This window comes from Vombatus ursinus, unplaced genomic scaffold (genome assembly GCF_900497805.2).
Source record: "Vombatus ursinus unplaced genomic scaffold, bare-nosed wombat genome assembly UNPS02014798.1, whole genome shotgun sequence".
In the NCBI taxonomy this organism is placed as follows: Eukaryota; Metazoa; Chordata; class Mammalia; order Diprotodontia; family Vombatidae; genus Vombatus; species Vombatus ursinus.
In genome coordinates, this window is record NW_020954576.1 from 76755157 (window position 1) to 76777866 (window position 22710).

The following is a 22710-nucleotide window of genomic DNA, read 5'->3' on the forward strand; positions in this document are numbered from 1 at the left end:
CTAGCTGCCCCCTAGTTTGCCAATTTCTGAAGTACAAATGCTCTCACCGAAAATTTAACAATCAGCTGGAGAACTGGGTGGAGCTGGCTCCCGCACAGCTCTGCCCCATCACATCTTCTTGAGATAAAACATCCCTGGATCTTATAACTCACCTTTTAAAAGCATGATATGTATGCAAAGAAGCAATGTAGCAGAGGCAGAGGGCTTGGATTCCAATCCAGACAGTATTATTAATTACAGGTTGGGAAAGACATTTAACTTCTGACTTTGCTCATCTATAAACTGAGGGAGCTGAACTAGAGGACTTCCACCTTCCACCTCCAAATCTACAATCCCATGATACTGGATACTCTCCTCTGCACATGATAATATAAAGCAGAGGCATCAGACACCTGACCTATAGGCCCCATGGGATCCACAACATGCCCAAGTGATTTCCATTTGATTTTAATGTGTTGATGTATTAATTTAAAAAAAGAAATATATTAGCACATGTGGTTTTCTAGGTCAATATGCAGCCCACAGGGATCTTTACATAGGGTTTAGGGGCCCTTGTTTCTATCTGAGTTTGACATCACTTTGCAAAGGGTTTTATATATATTATCTCATTTGATTATCCCCATAACCCTGTGAGGTAGGTGTTATTATTATCATCTCCATTTTACAGATGAGCAAACTGAGATCGAAAGGGATGAAATGAATTGCCCAGGGTCACACAACTAATAAATTTATGAGGCAATATTAGGACTCAGGCCTTCCTAATTCTGAGTCCACACTTTCAACATTACAACATCTAGATGCCTCTGGTCATCTGGATTATCTCCACCTTGTCACTTAAAAATGTTGAGGTTGGACCAGAGCAGAATAAAAGTGAGATTATCACGTCCCTCCTGTTATATATGTCGAATCAGCAGAGTGTGAAGAATGCTGATTGTGGGGTCAGGAATCTGGCCTCAGATATTTATGAGCGATGACTGTGAGCAAGTCATTTAACTTGTTTGCCTCAGTTTCCTCAATTTAAAATGGAAATAATAGCACTTACCTCCTAGGGTTGTTGAGAAGATCAAATGAGACAATATTTGTAAAGCACTTAGCACAGTCCCCGGCATGTAATAGGTGCTTAATAAATGTGTTATTTCCTACCTCCTTCCCCTCCTTCAAATCAGACTAAGATTGGGTTAGCTTTTCTGGATGCCACATCACGTGACTGCTCATACTGAGATTGTGTTCCACTACAAACCTACAGATCTTTTTCACAAGAAATGCTTTCTAGCTACATTTTTTCTATCCTTGTCAATCAGTCAGTCAATATACATTTATTAAACGTGTGCTACTATGTGCCAGGCACTGTGTTAAGTGCCAGGGATACAAAGAAAGGTAAAAGATAGTTCCTGCCTTCAAGGAGCTCACAGTCTAATGGATTTCAAGGATGAACAACAATTCCATAGATTGAAGCAGAAGAAGAAGATTTTAAATTTATCCCTTAATAAGTTTCACCTCATTTGAGTTAGCCTATCATTCTACCCTGTCATGCTATTTGGGGTACCTGTATCCGTCACTCATCATGTTACCTATCCCCTGTGGTATGCTGGATCTGGTTAGTACCAGCTCTTGAGAACTGATTGCTAAATTTTCATCGTGAGCATTCACATCTCAGAAATCTGCAAATACTACAAATCAGGACTTGATTTACTGTTTTGTTGATGGTCTAGACTTAAAAAAATCTAGGGGCAGACAGGTGGCACAGTGGATAGAGCTAGGTTCAAAGTCAGGAAGAGCTAAGTTCAAATCTAGCCTCAGACCCTAGCTTTTTAACCTTGGGCAAGTCACTCACCCTCTCTCTGTCTCAGTTTCCTCATCTGTAAAATGAGGATAATAGCATCTACCTCCCAGGGTTATTCTGAAGATCAACTGAGATAATTTTTTCATTTGTTCTTTTTCTAGCTTTTTTAATTGATCTCTTTCTCTATTTTATTCAAGATAATTTTTTTATAAAGTACTTAGCACATCGAGTAGTACATAGGCACTATATGAATTTTGACTATCATTATTATTAAGAAAATAGTGAAAAATGTTTATAATGAAGATTAAACTTTATTAATAATGAAATGTTAAAGTTAAAAATGCTAATAATGAAGATTAAAGAGTATGTTGTGAATATTATGTCCATCTCTCCCCCATCCTGTGTTAGAGATGGTGGTTAAACATTTATCAGCGCACCCCTGTCTATCCCTCTCAGCATCATGTCATCTGCAAACTTGCTAATCATGTTATATATTCTTTCATCCAAGTCACTGAAAATCACATTTAGCAGCACAGAACCATAGACATATCTGTGGATCATTCCCATAGAGACCATCTTCTACTAGGTGAGAAAATAGCCATACGGGTCATTTGTTGCCATGTTCTTTTTAGTCATTACTAGTGATCTCTTTCCTCTTTAAAAAAAAAAAATCTTCCTCTTTTTGAGACATCCTGAAAAACGTCCTTGCTTTTAAAGTGGTACTGCCTCTGGCACAACTTTCTTCTGTATGTTTCATGCCAGTCCTTTGGCCCAAATTGGCTGCATGAACTTGGGCAAGTCAATCTCCCTGAGTTACAAGTTCCTCATGAACAAAGGAGAAGTGATGATACCTGACTACCCATGTCACAGGATTGTTGCAAGAGAAGCCATTGTCCTTATTAGTACTAATAGCAGTCATCAAGGTCTACTGTGACCTTTTTACCATGTCCCAAGGCCTCACCTATGTACCAAAGTAACTCAACTTTTAGCTCAAGAATATAAACAATTTCATACTCCACCTTACCTCACAATCCTAATCAAAGGTGGAAAAAAAAAAGCCCAGCCCTGCAAACAACATAATCCCAACCATTCCTGCATTCATTCAAGAACCTATTGAGTATTTTCAGCATCTGCAGTCCCCTGATAGGTGATAAATCTTTGAGGGTCCCGTGTGCTGAGTTCCATAAAACTGCCAAGAGCTATTTGCTAGCATGGAAACTGCACAGAGTCCCCAGGGAACCTCAACAATTTCTGGCACGTATGCTAATATGCAAAAGCCAGCAATTGAGAGGGAAAACAGCACTATTATGAAAACCTCAGAGAGTGGTTCAACTTTTTCCTTTGTCTTTTATACGTTCCACTGACCTCTTTTGAATAAGCTCTGGACAGACTGTCACCTTCACTGGCCTGACAGAAATGTCACCTGGAATAAGGTCAGATTCCTGGGTTGGGACAACACTCGTTTATCTGCACAGTGGAGCGCTCATCTCTCTCCTTGTTGACATCAGAAATCACGATGGGCTTTGATTCCAGACACAATGGCCTGTTTGCTCTCCCTCAAACGTGACCTTTCATGTATCATCTCCAAACTTTTGTACAGGTTGTCTCGCCCGTGCCTGAAATGCCCTCCCTCCTCAACTCAGCCTCAAAAAAATTCCTAGCTTCTTTCAAGGGTTTCAAGTCCACCTCTTACATGAGGCCTATCCCTGACCCTTCCCATCATTAGTACCTTCTCCCCACCTCTGAAATTACATGTATTTCATTGGATCTACAGACAGAGAGCCAGAAGGATTCTTAGCTAGAGGACAACTAGTCCTAGGATCATTGGACCATATATTTGAAGCCAGAAGGAATCTTAGAGGTGGTTGATTCCAATCCTTTTGCTTTAAAAATGGGGAAACTGAGGCACACAGTGATTAAGTAATATGCCTTAGGACACAACTGTATCCTGATATAGTCAGGATTTGAACCAAGATCCTCTGACTCCAAAGCCTGTGCTCTTTCCACCATGTGACATCTTATATTTATTTATTCTTGTAGAGTTGTTTTTCCATCATTATCATCACTATTGTCATTGCTAGCATTAAGCACTTTACACATGTTATCTCATTTGATTCTCACAACAAGCTTGTGAGGTAGGTGCTATTATACCTATTATACCCCACTTTACTGTGAAGGAATCTGAGGCTGAGTTAAATTAAGGGACTTACTTACCAAGGGTCACACAGCTAGAAAGAAACTGAGGCTGGATTTGAACACAAGTCTTCTTAGCTCCAAGACCCATACTCTGCAACACCCAGCTGCCTAACAGAATGTAAGCTCTTATTTTTGACTTTGTATGCCCAGCACAGTGCCTTGAACACAGTAGTAAATAAGCATTTGTTGAATGAATGAATGAATATATAATCTCTTTACCTTTCCAGGACCAGTCTCACAGAACCCGGGGACTTTGCAGCTTCTTTCTTTACTTTCAGAATGAGAAAAGAAACTAGGGATTTGCTAATAAGGCAAGCAAAGCATCCCACAAAAAAAAAATCACATTTCTGAGCATGCTGGATTTTATTTTAAGAAAGAAACAAAAGAAAGGCATAGCATAAAATCCTGCAAAATGAACTGCTCTGCTCACCGGTTTGCTGTCATTAACAGAGACCAATTTGGGGACTAATTAGGGGCTAGATGAGGTGGGAAGGGAAGGAGGACACTTAAGAACATGTCCCAAGAACTAATGCTGAACAGTCATCCTTGTAATTTGCAATTTGATGAACAAAAATAAATGAAAAATTTCAAAGTAGATCTCGATGGCCACAGTGTGTTTGTATTAATAAAGAAAACTATATGGTATATTAGAAATAGCACTGGGCTTGGCAACAGAACTGGGTTTCAATCCTGGCTCTGCTACTTATTTCCTGTATATCCTATTTAACCCTTATGAGCCTCAGTTTCCTCATCTGTAAAATGAGAAAGGAATAGATAATCTCTAAGATTCCTTACAGTTTTAAACCCTATGAGTCCTACCACAAGCAAGAAAGTTTATTTCTGCCAACAATCCTATTATCATTATCATTATTATTATGCTTAATAATGATAATATCTTGACATCTTGAATTTTATTTAGCCCTTTACATTTCCCTAAATACTTTCATATCTATAAGCTTATTTGATCCTCACAAAAGCACAGTGACGTGGGGAGGGCAGATATTTTTATCTCTACTTTATGGATGAGGGAAAAAGTACTAAAAGGTTATATAATTTGCTCACAGTGCTAGTGAGCAGAATTAGTATTACCAGAATTAATACTACAACCCAGATCTCCCGATCATTAGTCCAGTGGCCTTTGTCAACAAGGACTACTTCAAATCATGTAAGAAAAATGACGAATTGTTCACAGCCTTTGACTCTCATACCCCACTACTGGACATGCACTCTTCCAAGGAGGTCAAAAGCAGAAAGGTCCCATTTATACTACAATACCCATAGCAGTATTTATTATGACCACAAAAAATTAGAACTAAAGTGGAGGCCCTTCAACTGAGGACCAGCTGAATAAACTGTGGCACACGAATGTCATGGAATAGCCTTTTGCCACATGAAATGACAAGCGTGTAGAATCCAGAGGAACTTGAGATGACTTATATGACCTGATCTAGAGTGAAATAAGCAGGCAGGAAAAGGATGTATACAATGATTATAATAATGTAGATGAAAAGAATCCTAAAATGAAGCTTAACGGTGAATAAATGTAATAATCATTCCTGGATCCAAGAGAGATGAGGAGGCACCTTCCTTTCTTTGGAAGAGAGGGAAAGGGGATGGGGAGCAGGGTCAATGGACAACAGAATGCTATTGGCATATAGTAAGTGCTTAATAAATGCTAGTTGATATTATTAGATGAAGTCACTGTGTTTGCTGATTTTGCTTAACCTTTAATTTATTTATTGGTACAAGGGAGGGTTCATGGGGAAGAGGAAGAGGGAAGGACACTGATATAAAAACAAAAGGCCGAAATAAAACTTAATTCTTAAAATGGTCATTTCAATCCCATAAATTACCTAATTATCAGTTTATAAAGAATAATAGACATGGTTGTTGTTGGGTGGTTTCAGTTGTGTCTGACTCTCAGTGAACTCATTTGGGATTTTCTTGACAATGATACTGGAGTGGTTTGCCATTTCTTTCTCCAGCTCATTTGAGAGATGAGGAAACTGAGGCAAACAGAGTTAAAAGACTTGCCCAGGGTTACACAGCTAGTAAATGTCTGTTTGAACTCAGGTCCTTCTGACACTAGGGGCAGTGATCTACCCACTGAACCACCTAGCTGCCCAATAGACATAGACCTGGAAGGTATTACAGGACAATCAACCCCCTCATTTTACAGGTGAAGAGCTGAGACCTAGAAAATTTAATGACCACATAGAGAGAACAGTGATAGGGCCAGCATTCAAATGAGAGATCTCCAACTCCAAACGTGGGGCTCTTCCTACTGTCCCGAGACAGAACACGGTCCTTCCTGATAAGAGACACAGTCTCGAACAACACTCAATACAAATATACGTACCACCCACCCATCCAGTTCCTCAGATGAGATGACAGACATGAACACACCTTTGAAAGTTTAAAAGCATTCCCATATGTAAAGTATTATTTTTATCAAAACCATTGCCAGATGTCCCTGCCTATACTACTCACCCCAGGAGCAAAGGTAGTGAAATGGAAAGGGGACGATAAATTGACTGGACGAGGCAGCTGCTGACCGTAACTGACCCCACGGCATGAAGCTATTGAGAATGAAAGCTGGTTCCACTGTTTAAAGAATATTTTCCTTTCAATTTCATCTCAATGCAAGGCAGACAGTTGCTCTGATAATCCACACAACGTAATGTCTTCTGAATTGCTCTCAATGCATTCAAACTAGGCTCGTGTTAGTGAAGAGGTTCTCCTCTTCATGGCCAAGGCAGGGTGCACAGAGGCCAAGAAGGAATAATGGGGTGGTGACACTTTCTATGACTCTCTGTGGTTAGGTTTGCAGATTGAACTATGCCATTGCTATTTCCTTAGCCATAGACATGGCCTGTGGTAGTTGGCTGCCAGTAGGCCTGGTCTGTCTGGAAGTAAAACTGAGATAAGCACAAATTGAGGAAGAAAGAGAGAATTGGGGGGAGGCAGACAGAGAGGGGAGTGAGAAAGAAGGGGAGGAGAGAAGGAAGAGAGGAAGATTGAGGAAAGACAGAGAAGGAGGAAGGGAGAGGAAGAAGAAGAAGGGAGGAGAGAGAGGGAGGGAGAAAGAGAGAGAGGGAAAGAGGGACACAGAGAGAGAGAAAGAAGAAGAAAAAGAAGGAGGAGGAGGAGAGAAATAGGAGAAAGGGAGGAGGGAGGAGGAGGAGGAGAGAGAGACAGAGAGAGAGAGAAGAAAAGAAGAAGAAGAAAAGGGAGGAGGAGGAGGAGAGAGGAGGGGGGAGAGGGAGAGAGGGAGATGGGGGGAAGAAGGAGAGAGGGAGGGAGGGAAGGAGAGAGAGAGAAAGAGAGAGAGAGGAGGAAGAGGGAGGGAGAGAGATGGAGAGAGAGGGAGGGAGAGAGGGGGAGGGAGAGAGAGAGAGAGAGAGAGAGAGAGAGAGAGAGAGAGAGAGAGAGAGAGAGAGAGAGAGAGATCCCCTTTCCTCAAACTCTTCCTGGCTGAGCAGGCTCACGGCAACCAGAAGCTTTCACAACTGGTGTCTCAAAGGTTTGGAGTCTCTTCCAGAGGAAAATATTTTAAAGCAGAAATCAGACAAGGTTTTGGAACATAAACTAATTTCATCATGAGGAGAAAACCATTTAAGCTGCACTTGAAATCCACTGACCAACGAAGCAAATGACCAACTAATCAGTATTTGCTAAGCATGAATTTTATGTTCAGCATCTTAAGGAACAAAAGAAGAGGAAACACTTGCTGCTTTTCAAAGTAACATCACTGTCTGTGGTCATGACATGTATTATTCACTACTGTCATTAAAATCCAAATATGTAATAGGGCCTGCATTGTGTAGTAGCCCCGGCCATTGGTTCTGACACTTAAAAAAAAATCACAATGTCTCTGCATTTCAATTTCCCCATCCTTAAAATGGGGATAATACTTGTATTACCTATCTTATTGGCACATTTCAAAGAAATGGCTTTTTTGAAGTTTAAAGCATTATGTCATTGCAGCTTATTCTAATTATGATGCATGAGGCGCTGTGCTAGGTAGAAAAGATGATATAGTTCCTTCCTGTTGGGTGGGTGACATGAATTCAAGAAAAGGGAAGGATACAAGGAAGTAGACCGCTTTTCTTTATTCACTTCTGACTTATTCGTCAGGAGTCCTTTGTTCCTGGACTTTTCTAGTACAAAGCTCTTATCCACTAACAAAACTGACATCTATATAGTGCTTTAAAATTGTAAAGCATTTTACATCCATGATGTCATTTAACCTTCACAATAAACCTGTCGGGTATTATCATCACCCCCATTTTACAGATAAGGAAACTAAAATTCTACAAGGTTATGTCTCACCCATGGTCACACAGAGAGTAATTATCAGACAAAGGTTGAATTTGAACTCAGAGTTTCCAAACTCCAAGCCTTGAACTCTGTCCCATCTGGGAAGTGTCCAGCAAAGCGTTCCATTACTGCCCCACACAACATACCTTGGACTGAGTTCTGCATAGGGGACAGTCGCAATCAAAGCAGTACTGTTCTTTCAGCTGCTTCTGCCTGTCTGCACTGGGCATCAGCACATCAAGGTAGCAGATGGTAAGCTGTGTGGAAACAAAAGGGAAAAAGAAAAGAGATGGGAAGGATGGATTCTGCATGGCCTGCTAAGTAACATGTTCCACTGGCCACATGGAACATGAAGTTGGGGCATCTATGAACAAGGGGGTGAAGAGAAAGGGATTTTTCTGGTGATCTTTGAAAAGACGGGGTAAGAGGGTTGGGAAAATGGGCTCATTTAGTTTGTTCTGACCACCTATCTTCCTAATAAGGCTCCTGGCTTTGAGGCTCTCCCCTCTACAGACCATCATCCACACAGCTCCCCAAATTATCTTCCTAAAGTAAAAGGCTGACCATTTGACTTTCTGGCCCAAGAAATTTCACAAGTGCCTTATTGTCTCTAGGATAAAATAAAACCCCTCTAACTTGGCACTTAAAAAGCCTTTCACAGTCTGGCTCCAGCCTACTTTTCCAAGCTCTTTTCATATTAATCCCCTCAAGCACTCCATGCTCTAGCCAAATTAATCTATTTGCTATTCCCAGGACTCTGCACTGGGTGTACGTATGTATATGTGCATGTTTGTATATATGCAGGTACACATATGTGTATAGTACACTACATTATATGATACATACGTCCATGTATACTTGTATATGTGCACCTGTATATTACATACTTATGCAGATGTGCATGTTCATGTATGTGTGTATATGTGTGCAAATGTACATATATGGGTATGTGTGCATGCAAATGTATATATGTGTATATAAACATATAGCAGAAGAATGTTATTATCATCATTATTATTATTATTGTTATTATTGGAAGTTTTATTGAGTGTTGTGTTTTTTAAATCCGTATCTGCTTGTTTTTAGGCTAAAGCTCACAGATTTAGACCCAGAAGAACCTTCAGGGGCCATCCAGTCCAGAGGTGTCAAAATAGATACATACACACAAATATACCTTGTATATATTCCTGTTCTTGGAATATATCCAGCTCCCGGGATTTTCTCTGGGTGGTTCCTATGCCTGGAACTCTCTCCTTAATCCACTCTTGACTACTGACACAGCCCCCCCCTTCCTTTAAGTCCCAACTAAAATTCCACTTTCTACAGGAAGTCTTCCCTAATCCCTCTTCATTGCAGGGCCTTCCCTCGGTTTTTTTATCTCCTACTTATCCTATATATTAGCTTGTTTTGTATACGTTTGTTTTTATGTTGTCTCTCCCATTAGATTGTAAGTTCCTTAAGGGCAGCAACCATCTTTTGTCTTTTTTTGTATTCCCAGTACTTAGCACAATGTCTGATACATAGCAGGTGCTTAATAAATGTTTATTGATTAATTAACTGATTCTCACTCCTACCTATTAAAATCCTTGGCTTCCTTTAAGCCTTAGTTCATGTGCCACCTCCTATGGGGTGTTCTTAACCTGGGGTCCATAAAGCCTCAACAGATTTGTTGATAAATTTCCGGAAGCATGTGAAATTGGATGAGAAAATTATGCATTTATTTTCACTAACTTGTATCTGAAATTAAACATTTCCTTCAATGACAAAAAAAAACATTATTGTGAAAAAGATCTGTAGATTTCACTAGATTGCTAAATGGGTCCACAACACACAAAGAACCCCCAACTCCTGTCCTCTGGGAAGCCTGACCTCATGCCCCTAGTTCTTAAGGCTCTCTCCCAAAGGTAGCATCACTTACTGCTTTGTCTTTTCATCTCTAAGACCTAGCATGATGCCTTGCATATATAGTTAAGTGCTTAATAAATGCTTGTGGGACTGGATAGTAGCAATTGGAATGAAGTGGGGGTGGCAGTGATGGGAATAAGCATTTATATAGCACCTACTATAAGCCAGACATTATACTAAGCACTTTGACCAATATTTTATTTGCTCCTCACAACAACCATGTAATTATCCCAATTTTACAGTTGAGGAAACTGAGGCAAAGTACTAGGTGACTTGCCCACGGTCACACACACAGTAAATGTCTGAGCCTGGTTTTGAACTCAGGTCTGTCTGACTCCAGATCCAGCACCCTGACAAAGGGAAGGCATAGGAAGCAAGATGGTTTGTGTGCCATTTTAGGACTCTTCTTAATTTCTGTCATCGTGTCCCCAGTGCCTACCACAGCACCTTTCACATAAGCAGGTGCTTAATAAATTCCTGTTGAATTCAATTGCATTTGAATAAGAAAAACAAAGAAGAGGGAAGGCTTATCCATTGGCACAGCTCATTTAGGCAAGCCCATTAAGAGGTAATGGGATGGTTCCATACCTTACTAAATGGCACCCTGCCTCACTTCATTCCACCTTAAGCACTGAATAAAAAGGGTGGCTCTAATATAGAAGGAATAATTTCCTGACAAAGGTAGTTAAACATGGGTAAAGTTGTCTTTTTTTCCCTTGTGCCCCTTAAAACCCAGTGGATACCCACCTGTCTAAAATGGTATACTGACTGGAGACATACACTATGCCAGGAGTGGGGAACCTTTGGCCTTCAGGCCACCTGTGGCCTTCTAGATCTTTAAGTGTGGCCTTTTGACTCTCAAGGCCACACTTAAGGATCTAGGCAGCCATGGTGCCTGAAGGCCCAAGTTCCGCACCCCTGCCCTGTGTTCTGGTCAGTGGGGCTCTAGCCTTTAGGCACATTTCCCAGCTACCAATCCAATTCTACTGTCACAGAGAATGGGTCAAGCCAACAACATCTATGAAGCACTTGGAGTTAATCCACCAAAGCCATCTTTGCTCCTGAAACAACTTGTAAGTTGACTGCCCACAAAAACAAAAAAATCCAGCAGTGCTCTTACAAAGAAGTCAGCTGGGAGCAGGATATGAAATTTTTTCTTTCAACCACAGAACATTAAATGGATTGGGAAAGGTCTTGGATGGTTCCCCCATACATACCTATAGCTTCCAATCAACATGCTCCTATTTTGAAAATGTGCCCATTCTCTGTGGAATCTCATCAGCGACAACATTAAAGTCCAAATGCAAAGATTTTCCCATTTGGAGTGGGGCTGGTATTTGGGTCATCGAATGGGTGGTTACAATGGGAACTGGCCTAGCTGAACTAGCTCCTACAGCTGCCTGGGCAGACCAGGCCACTTCTCAATCACTCAGGATTGTGGCTTCTCTAGGGCAACTAGAGGGGAATACCCAGCATTTGGCTCTTTGGTTGAATGCTATAAAGTCATATTTAATTTTAATGCTGAAAAACACAACCAAGTTTATGTTAATCATTTAATCAGCAACACATAAAAACCTTTATTAAAGACTCATTCGCCTGCTGATTTAATTCGGAATCTGTTCATTGAGTGCAAGGCTCATTTAGCTGGTACATATTCATGGAGCACAGCCATCGATCAGCTGTGGCTTTAATAGCATAAAATAAAATAAAATATTATTAACATGTGAATGCTGCTGACCACTTTGTCAATTTACTACAGCTCCTATGGAGAATGGAGTAAATAATTTCCAGCAGAAGAGTATTATTATTATCTTGGAAGTTTTATTGAATGTATAAGGGAGTTAGATTTAAAAAAAAACATATTTGCTTATTTTTAAGGCTTAAAAAAATGGGACAGCTAGGTGGTGGGGGCAGCTGGGTGGCACAGTAGATAGAGTGCTGAGCCTGGAGTCAGGAAGACATATCTTCCTAAGCTCAAATCTCAGACACTTACTAGCTATGTGACCCTAGAAAAGCCATTTAACCCTGTTTGCCTCAGTTTCCTCATGAATATAATAAAATGAGCTGGAGAAATGGCAAACCACTCCAGTATCTTTGCCAAGAAAAACCCAAATGGAGTCAGAGAGAGTCAAACAAGACTGATACAACTGAACAACAATAAGATGGCTTAAAATCATACGCTTACAGATTTAGAGCTGGAAGAAGCCTCAGAAACCATTTAGTCCAGGAGTGTTGGACTTCAAGCCTCTGGCCAGCAAAACCTCATTGTGGACAGAACCAGATTAAAATGTCATCAGGAAATGTTTTACAAAATAAAATTTAAAAATGCAATATACCATAGATAATGTCAGTTTGTGATTTTCTAATGCAGCTGGCAGAGATCATTTCTGAGTTTAACACTGCTGATCCAAACCAATTATTTTACAGATAAGAAAATTGAGGACCAAAGATATTAAGTCCTTTGTCCAAAGTCAGGTAGTTAAATGGCAGAATCAGAATGTGAACCCAGGGTTTCTGATTCCAAATTCAGCTTTCTTTCTTTGGTAGCATGCTGATAAATCTTGACTATGTATGTTGTTTGGAAGTCCCAATGCTAAGAGATTTTGCTTCACATAAAAAAACCAGTTTTCCATGATCTGTAACAGTAGATAGAGAGATGCAATTAACATAAAACCTAGTCGGCATCCCTTGAACTAAACCAGGGGTGGGGAACCTTCGGCCTCAAGGCCACATGTGGCCCTCTAGGTCCTCAAGTGTGGCCCTTTGACTGAATCCAAACTTCATAGAACAAATCTCCTTAATAAAAGGATTTGTTCTGTAACCCAAGGACCTAGAAGGCCACATGTGACCTCAGGGCCAAAGGTTTCCCACCCCAGACTGAACTGACACAATTCAAATTTCCTCCAAGGTATACAGACCCTAAATGGAAAACTAATTTTTTAATTATCCCATTGAGAGCTAATAGTAATACTTTTCCTAAGGCCATAGGTATGAAGCATGAAGGGACATCATAGGTCTCTAGTCCAAACCCCTCATTTTAAAGATTAGGAAATTGAGGCCTAGGGAGGCTAAGTAATATGCTCAAAGTCTCATAGTCATCAAAGGTGAGATTTGAACCCAGGTTCTTTGACTCCAAAGCACTGTACTATACTGCCTCACCTTTTTTGACTCTTTTGAAGTTTTTGATCACTTTTGATCACTTTTGAAGGAGTCTGAACAAGTTCTGGTGAGCAGACGGGCTCTCTTCATTAAAAGGAAAAAACAACCAAAAACCAAAAACCTTTAAAACTTGTATTTGAGAAATCATTATGGTGACTACTTACATGTAGGGCTCACATCTCCACTATCTGATTCAGATCTATAGCCTGCTGGCCAATAGTATTATTTATAACTGCAAGAGCCTTTGCTAGGCATGAATTCCTATGAGTACAGCTTGGATTGATCAGACTTCTCCAGTCCAAGTTTTATAAGATTGTCTGATCATAAAACTGAACACATTACTGAACACATCCCTGAAGGTGGCAATTATTATCTTCCCGTTAAGTATGCTGTGATTTTTAACTGTTTGGAAAAAAAAAAAAAAAAAGCACCTTCTTCTCTGTAGGGACCCAGGTGGAAGCAAAGAAGAAATGTCAAAGCTGAAACAATAAAACCTAGGGAATTCATTATTGAAGATTAAAACCCCTCAATAAGGAGAGGTGATTGTTATAATTGGTAATATTGGGAAGAGAAATGTGTTTCTGGAGCTCAGCATGAAAGATGGCCTTAGGAAGAGAATTTACAAAGGCTACAGAACTTCCACAGCTCACCCCCATTACTGTTTCTTTCTTCCTGTTATTAGATGGAATTATGCTCTCCAACCTGGGACATATTAGGAGTTCTGTTCCACTCCCTGGCTTCTCTAGGCCTGACATTTGAAGCTCTCCATTTCTACCTTCAAAATGGTCTGGCTTCCTCCGTAGACCTTTTCCATGGTCTTATTATTTACAGGTGAGGGTGTTTGATTGTGGTTGCCTGAAAAACTTCTGGTTTGAAAATAATACCACCTCATTCCTGGTGCTACCACCCTACCCCCCTTCTCTGAACCCCAACCCCAACCCCTGCAATATCTGGACTCTGCCAGAAATTTTCATCCCTCGTGCAACCTTGCTAATTAGTATTTCTCCCTTCTATTAGAGGTAGGGAAACCAATCAGAGAGAGATGAGTAAGATGAAGCCTCTTCTGCATTGTTGTACCACCCTTTATCTATTGTGTAAAATAACCTAGATGTCTCACACAGAAAAGCAGAAGGAGGGGTATAACCTGGGTATCAAGGCAGGTGAGTACCTTTCACCTAGACTCTGTGTATTTAATCCCCTACAGCCATCTGATTCTATCCTTACTTTTTGCTCATCGGTTCACAGATTTAGAGCTGGCAGAGACTTCAGGGGACATCTAATCCAATGCCCTCATTTTAGAGATGAGGGAACAGAAACCTTGAGAGAATAAGCGATTTACCCAGCATCACATGGATAAGTGTCAGAGATGTGATGTGAACCCAGGTCATTGCTTTTTCCCCAGCATTAAGACAAAGATGCAGCTGTACAATGGCCGCCTCTTCCTCTTCTTGTTCACAATGTACCTATGATAAAAAGCCTCCCCCCCCCCTTTTTTTTTTTACCTTTCGCTTCTTTTGTGGAAATCTCCAACTCTCAAAAAAGTATCTGAAATGGGTTGGGGCAGTGATGATCCCCTACGTATTCTGAGATCTCACTTTGTACCCTTTTTGTCCTTAGCAAGCTACATCCCGGCTAGAGAATCTGAGAGCTAGAAGAGAATTTGAGAGCTAGAAGAGACCACAGAAGCCGTCTACTCCAGCCCCTGCTGAATGCAAGGATATTACTGTGCCTCTGCTTGGACACTTCCAATGAATAACTGTCATTATTTCAGCCGGTATTAAGTGTTCTTCTGCCCTCTGGGGGAGCTGGAAAGGAGTGAAGGGGCCAATACAGAGGTTAATAGCAGGGTAGAAAGCAGAATTCCCAGTGATAATCTATAAAGTGTAAAATAATTAGTAATTATTTTTCAATTTTTAAAATTTTTGTCCAAAGAGGCAGCAGGCAAATATTGAGCACAAATGGGCCAATCCCTCTTAACTTCTGTGCTTCCTCTTTGTTAATTATTTCCTTTTTGTCCTAAATATTGCTTGCTTTGTATATATCTGTTTGTATATTATCTTCCTCATTAGATTGTAAGGACCTTGAAGGTAGGGACTTCCTTTTGCCTCCTTTTGTATTCCCAGAGTTTAGCCCAGTGCCTGGCACGCAGTATGTGATTAATAAATGCTTAATGACTGACTAATCTCAGAGAACATCTTATCCAATCTCTTTACTTTGCAGATGAGAAAAATCAAGGTCATACAGGTAGTAAGAAACTGAAGTGGGCTTAGGACCCAGGAGCTCTAAATGAAATAATTCACATGAAGAGGACCCAGGTTAAGACCACCTCTTATACAGACACGACTGTGGTAACCCTGAGCAAGTGACTTTAAGATCTCTTTTCCCATGACAACTCTTTAAGTTTTCAAGCCACAGAACAGTTTCAGGTGGGTGGAGTTTCTTCACCCAGAATTCACTGCACTAATGAAATCCCTTCCTTAAACCCTCCAAATTTAAATCAACATTGGAGCAATAAAAGAAGAAATTAGTCCCTTTCCCCCGGTGCCTAACAGTGCATTTCTGTAGTTCTTCATCATATTTTTAAATTCAGGGACACATTTTTTTTTTGTGGGGAACTCTGTCTGGAAAATGTCCCACAAGGATATAATAAGTTCTTTTAAGATGAACGAAAAGCAAATGGGAAGACGAATCCAGGACTAGGCATGGCTGGGGGTGGAAAGGGAGGGGACCAGTTAGAGTATAAGGAAGTAAGAAACCTTGCTTTTTATTTGTGCTTGAATGCTTTAGTTATTTCCATTACTTACCCTTGTTCCTTCATCAGCATGGGGCAGAAGGGAGTGGTTGACTTGATTTAATCTGGTTCTCATTTTGCTTAAGGGGAAAAAAAGAAAAAAAAAAAAAAAGAAACCCAACCCAACCTTTGACCAAAACCCTCATGTGCCTGAGAATGGTGGCAGAAGCGGCTCTTTCTGTTAAGTGTCCTCAAATTATAGACAAGAAAATCATCTTCAGTCTTCTTTGGGGAGATCATGGTTGTAGCTTAATTAGTACACTTGTTCTAAACATAAGAAACTCAGCATATGTCTTTGTAAAGGGGAAAAAAAAAAAACCACAACTCACTTTCTCAAAAGGAAACTAGCTTGGGGTCAGAAATATTGTAGCCAAATCCCTTGCTTACACAAAATATGGTATCTGAGGGTTTGAGTTTTATTGCCTGTGCGCTGTATAAATAAACAAAAGCTTATGGCATTTGGGTTTCGTGCAATAAATAACCCACTGAAATAAACGGAAAGGAGAGAGAATACCAGGTTCTGGGAAAGTCCCCACCCCCACAAGAAACAAAATGGGCCCTGAATCCTACACAGGGAACAGTTCATGGGGCACTAGTCTCTAGAAAGTCCCTCAATGTGGGGTGTTCTCCTGGTAACCAAAGGAGCAAAGGTAGTTATCTTTCTTGGACATCAGAAATCTGAGGATGACCTTCTGGTCAGAAGATTGCATTTTCCCCCTTCCCTGACTCTCTCTGCCTCTCTCCGCCTCTCTCCCTAGACTTTGCACTTTTGTCTAGGGAATCAGCATTCAGAATTCTTCCTATAAGATAGAAATAAGCAGAACAAGGAGAAATCTTTGCCTTCAGTTAAAAATGAGATCAATGACTCTGGGAGGGTATTGGGGATCTCCTTTGAGCATCTGAGTATTTTCACTGCAGGAAGGTTTACTGCCCTAAATGCTGTGCTGACTATTCAAACGTATTATTATTTCTCATTTTATTTCTGGATCCTTTCATTCATTCATTCAATGAGCATTTATTAAGTACCTACTGTGTGCCTGGCATTGGAGATACAAAGACAAAACAGTTCATGCCTTGAAGGAGTTTCTATTCTGTTGGGGGGGGGTTGTGGTTAAATGATACATATAAAGGTAAATACAAGACACATAAAAAGTGGATACAAAGGGGGTGATTTTGCAAAAGTGCTTTTTTCATACATACACCTAAGTTCTTCATCAGGGCAAAGAGCAAAAATCCAGATAGAATTTGTTTCCAGAGGAAGAATCGAGAATAAAAGGTTTTTAGATCAATGAATGGTACATCCTTTAAGAGATTAGTGGGCAGAAGCAGAGAAGAAGGCATCTTTGAAGAACATAAGCAGAATATGAGTACATTCATTACCTCTTCTCCCAGCTGGATATTTCGGACCGCACGCAGGAAGAGGTTGGGTCCCTCGAACACAATCACACAGTTTGGGTCACAGCTGTGGTTCAGCAAAGACATGCTAGATGAGGGGAAAATAATTTAAAAAAAAAATTCAATCAGAGAATGTTGGGGCTAATAGTGATCTTACATATGATCTAGTTTAAGGCTCTAATTTTATGAATAATGAAACAGGCTGCTTAATGTAGTGCAGCTAGTAGTAGTAGGTAGGAAGGCAGCTAGGTGGAACAATGGATACAGGTCTGGGCTTGAAGTGAGGAAGACCTGAGTTCAAAAACTGGTGCCAAACACCAGCTGTGTGACCCTGGACAAGTCATTTGATCCTGTTAGCCTCAGTCTTCTCATCTGTAAAATGAGCTGGAGAAGGAAATGGTAAACCACTCCAGTATCTTGATCAAGAAACCCCAGATGGTATCCCAAAGACCCAGACATGACTAATCAACAAAATAACAAAAAGTGGGAGACATGGGGCCCAAACTTTGGTTTCCTAATTCCTATTCCAATTCAAATATCCCAATACAAATAAGCATATGCAGCATACAAACAAAATAAATACAGACACACATGGTTATTATTTTTTTTTTGGAGGGGGAGGTCCTAGCAGCTGCCAGAGGGGAAAAAGGCTTCATTGTAGAAGGTGGAGCATGAATTAAGGTTTAATAGAAATTAACAATTCTAAGCAATGGAGATGAAGAAGACTTGCATTGGAGTTATCATAATTATTTATAACATGAAGGAGGTCAGCTCAACCTCCAGTGTCTCTTAGAGTTCAAAAATTCAAGGATTCCAGAATACATTTCTGATGACACACAAGTGAAGAGATTATGGAGCTGCCAAGGGTACACATGTTCTTTTAGTACAGGGGTTCTTAACCCAGGGTCTATGAACTTGTTCTTTTTTTTTTTTTTTTTAAATATCATTCTAATTGTATTTCAATATAATTGGCTTCCTTCTTAATCCTATGTGTTTTATTTTATGTACTTTAAACATTATTCTGTTCTGAGAAAGGGTCTGAAGGCTTTGACATATGGTGAAGGGCTTAACACAGCGCCTGGTACATTATAGGCGCTTATGACACCAGAAAGTATAAAAAGAGAACCCCAGATTTAGTAGAAAAGAAGGAGATGTCATTAGGCGGTGTTGCTTTTTGGGGGAGGGAAATTAGGTAATTAGATGGGAGGTCTGGGTACATGTTTTTGTAGGGAAGGAATTAGTGGAACTTGCACTAAGGATGAGCTCAAAGACCATTTAAGTATCCTTGAAGTACCTCTTTTTAATGAGAGAACTCAGGATATACAATACTCTGCAGCAAGGGTGCTGAGGGCCACACTTGAGCACCTACAGGGCCACACTGTGGCCTCAAGGCACAGGTTCTCCACCCCTGCTCTGGACTTTTCCCCTTCCCTTCTCTATGACCACTCCATAAGGTGGGGATCTAAGTAAAATGTAAAATTCCTTGAGGGCAGAGATTGATTTGGCTTTGGCTTTGTTTTGCTTTTGTCATTACCCGGGAATAGTAGGCAATTAATGAATACTTATTATTAAGAAAGGCGCTACAAAATTTACATTGTTTTTGTTGAGGCCCACTTTAACATTATCTTCAGCTCTCACCTCTTTATCCTAATCTTAAAAGGCCAAATTCTCTCAGAGAGTAAGAACTCAATGGATTCCCAACTCCATGTGATTACTGTAACCCACAATGAAAGGTCATAAGAACATTTTCTAAGCTCAAAGTTTTCCAATTTCTGGTAATTTATCATTAAGTTTCTCAGTTGGCTCTTGTACTTATCACTTCAGTAGTCCTCCTGGATATCTCTGTGAGGGGGAAAAGGAAGGAAGGAAATACAGAAAAAGAAAGAGAAAAAAAGGGAGAAAAAAGGGAGAAAGGAAGGGAGGGAGAAAGGAAGGGAGAAAGAAAGGGAAAGAGAGAAAAAGAAAGAGAAAGAAAGAAAGCAAGCATTTTCTGTTGGTAAATGAAATGCTGTCCACAGTACCTAGGATACAGGCCAACACCAACTTCCTGCATCTCTCCATTACTGATGGTGAAACCGTTACAGATCACCTGTAAAAACAAGAGGGAGAAATCGGGGTTAACAGAAAGACATTTTGGAAACTTCATATCCAAGAAAAATAACATTTCAAAATAAAATGCAGGGGATGTTTTTGAAAACTAGATTGGTGATACGTCCAAGACTAGTGCTGACACTTTTTAATTTTTAAGTGATCAAATCAGGAAAGTGCTCTACTAGAAAATTGCAGGCTATTACATGCAGAAATATTAGCATTTTACAAAAAAGGTGTGGGGCGTTAGAAAGGCAGATCTCTATGTTCATGTGTAGAAGAAAATAGTCACACAGAATTGACCAAAAAAAAAAATTGCTAGCATTATGTGCCAATCGCTATGAAAAGTGCTCTACAATTATGAGCTCATTTGAACCTCACAACAATGCTGGGAGATAGGTGCTGTTATTATCTTCATTTTACTAATGAGGAAACTGAGGCATAGGTTAAGTGACTTGCCCAGGGTTACACTGCTAGTAAGTATCTGAGACTTAATTTAAACTCAGGTCTTCCTAACTCTAGGACTGGCTCTATCCATTGAGCAACCAAGCTGCCTCTCGGCTGCAAAAAACACAGATGATTCACCAAGTGGTAGATTCTTATGATCTACAAGATTATCTCATCCAGGCAAATTGCCTGATATTCCCGCACTGCCACTAAGAATGTGTGTATCACCCCGCTGAAGTTACTAGGTGGAGAGATAGCTAAGTAGTACAATGGATAAGCCTCGAGGCTGGAAGACCAGAGTTCAAATGCAACCTCAGATAGTTCCTAGGCAAGTCACTTCATCTCTACCTCAGTTTCCTCAGCTGCAAAATGAGGATGATAATAATAGTATCTACCTCACAACACTATTTTAAGGGTCATATGAGATAATACTTTTAATGTTCTTCATTCAGTGTGTGGTGCTATTATGACTTTCTTTTCTTTCTTTTCCTTTTTTTTTTTTAAAGACTCTATGTAAACATTTTTTTTTCTACACAGGAACACAGAAATTCCCTTAATGTCCCATACTTTTTTTGTGAGATGTTAAGATTCCTACATGTTAATAGCCTGAAGGTATAATATAAGAGGGGATTATACCCCCCCAGGTGTTGGGAGGGGGTGATGTTTGTATAGTTTTTCTTTCTATAACTTTGAAGTAAATATTTCTTGTAAATACTAATCTGATTGTTAAGTGCTTAAATGAAACTGGGGTGCATGTGACCCCTAAAATTGGGGAACACAATTGGTGGGAGCTTGAGCCAATAGTAGAGAAATGAGATGCTTCCAAACCCCCTGAAGGTACCAGAGAACTCTAAGAGAGGAATGAAATGTAATATACCTAATCTTCAGGCAGTGGGGGTGTCAGGGTAGTCACTATTACATGTAAGACCACCTTTGGAATGAAAGGTGGTCTTCACCTTTCACCCTTCACATTGGCAGGGACCCCTGGGGAGATTTTCTACCTGAGACTTTAAGTCTTAGATTCCCCGGACTTTGAGATCCTAGAGAAATTAGCAAAATTCTCTCATTCTCTCCCTCTCTCTCCCTTCTTCCTTTTTCCTTCTTCATTTCTTTTTTCTTTCTTTCTTTTCCTTTCTTCCTTTCTTTTGTCTCTCTCTCTATCTCTGTCTCTCTCTCTCATCCTCCTCTCCTCCCCCCCATCCCAAAAAACAAGACAGAATACTTGAGATAAACCAGTTACTACAACTGCACAATACCTCTGATTCTCTTCTACCAGATGAGGAAGAAAGGAACAAGAATGAGAAGACATTTCTAAAGGTCTACTTTATTAACCAGTACATAAACCTTAGGCAAGCCACCCTAACACTGAGAAACCTCCATTTATTCTTTACTCATATCTTATGCTCAATTTTTTAAGCTCACTGAAGCTTATTCATGATTTGGCATCTTTTCTCCATAAGTTTGATAAAATGTAATTTAAAAACAGGAAATAAAAAAGTACACATAGATATGTTCAGATCACATCTCATTTAAATATATTAAATAGCGCCTGTTTTCCATTAGCTTTAATAGATCATGTCTACAAACTGTGTGTGTGTATATGGAGTGATAGAAATGTGCCACAGAAGATCCTGGATTTTCTTTGGAGGTATTTTGAACATTTAAAATTTCATGTGCATCTTATCACACATTATAACTGTAAAGCAGAATCAGGACATTAACTTAAAGAAACCACAAAGCAGGAGGAAAAATTGAGATTCTGCTGAACTCTGAATTGATCTGAAGTCAAATAATCTTTTTATTTCTTTATATTGAACTACTAAAGCCAAACAAAAAAAAAATTAAAAGTTTCCATTTATTTAGGATGATTTAAAAAAAGTAGCTAGCTTTTTTGTAATACTTTAAAGTTTGCAGAGTGTTCTACATATATTATCTAATATGTTTCTTACAACAACTCTCTGGGGTAAGTGCTATTATTATCCCCATTTTACAGATAAAGAAACATGATTTGACCACAGTCATAAAGCTAGAAAGTATCTGAGATGGGATTTGAATTCAGGTCTTCTTGACCCTAAGACTGGCATTCTATCTACCATATCACCTAGCCTACAAAAAAAAAAAATGTTCTAAATGTCTATGAATAATTGACATACTGAGCAACAGAATTGTGCATACCTAATAGGAACAACATGAGTGGTAAACATATGACCCTTATATTTGGGGTATTTAACCCAGAACAGTCTCGGAGTGAGATTAATATTACAGGGAAAGGAGATGACAGAGGCAAGATGGCAGGCCAGTGGGCTGATAGTATGGGAAGGAAGGTTGCCTTGGTGGAAGATGGGATTAACATGGGTTTGGAGAAGAGTAGATATGGAGTCCTTGTGCAAGAATAGTGAAGGGTGGGAAACTAATTTTCTCTAGTCTTTGTTGGGTTTAGCTTCGCATACTCCTCTCTCTGTTTTGACTTCATTCAGTCCATTCTGTGAGTCCTAGCTGCTTCTTTCTCTTTTCTGCCTCTGATTTATCCTCACTCTCTCCTCTCATGTCCCATTCCATTCGGGGAACAGTAGACACCTATATGAAAACAGAGAGAGGGTTTTACTACTGGGAGAAGATTTTTTCA

General features: G+C 39.9%; 1 protein-coding gene across 1 annotated transcript in view; it reads right to left on the bottom strand.

Moving 5' to 3' along the window:
* The window catches only part of LOC114049838 (histone-lysine N-methyltransferase SMYD3-like), a 1050735-nt gene that overhangs the window by 231314 nt on the left and 796711 nt on the right, over positions 1 to 22710 (bottom strand). The window contains exons 6-8 of the mRNA XM_027871264.1: positions 19571 to 19638; positions 17535 to 17637; positions 8446 to 8556 (exon numbers count right to left, since the gene is read on the bottom strand). Of these exons, the coding sequence (XP_027727065.1) occupies positions 8446 to 8556; positions 17535 to 17637; positions 19571 to 19638 (282 nt within the window). The remainder of the gene's footprint in view (positions 1 to 8445; positions 8557 to 17534; positions 17638 to 19570; positions 19639 to 22710) is intronic.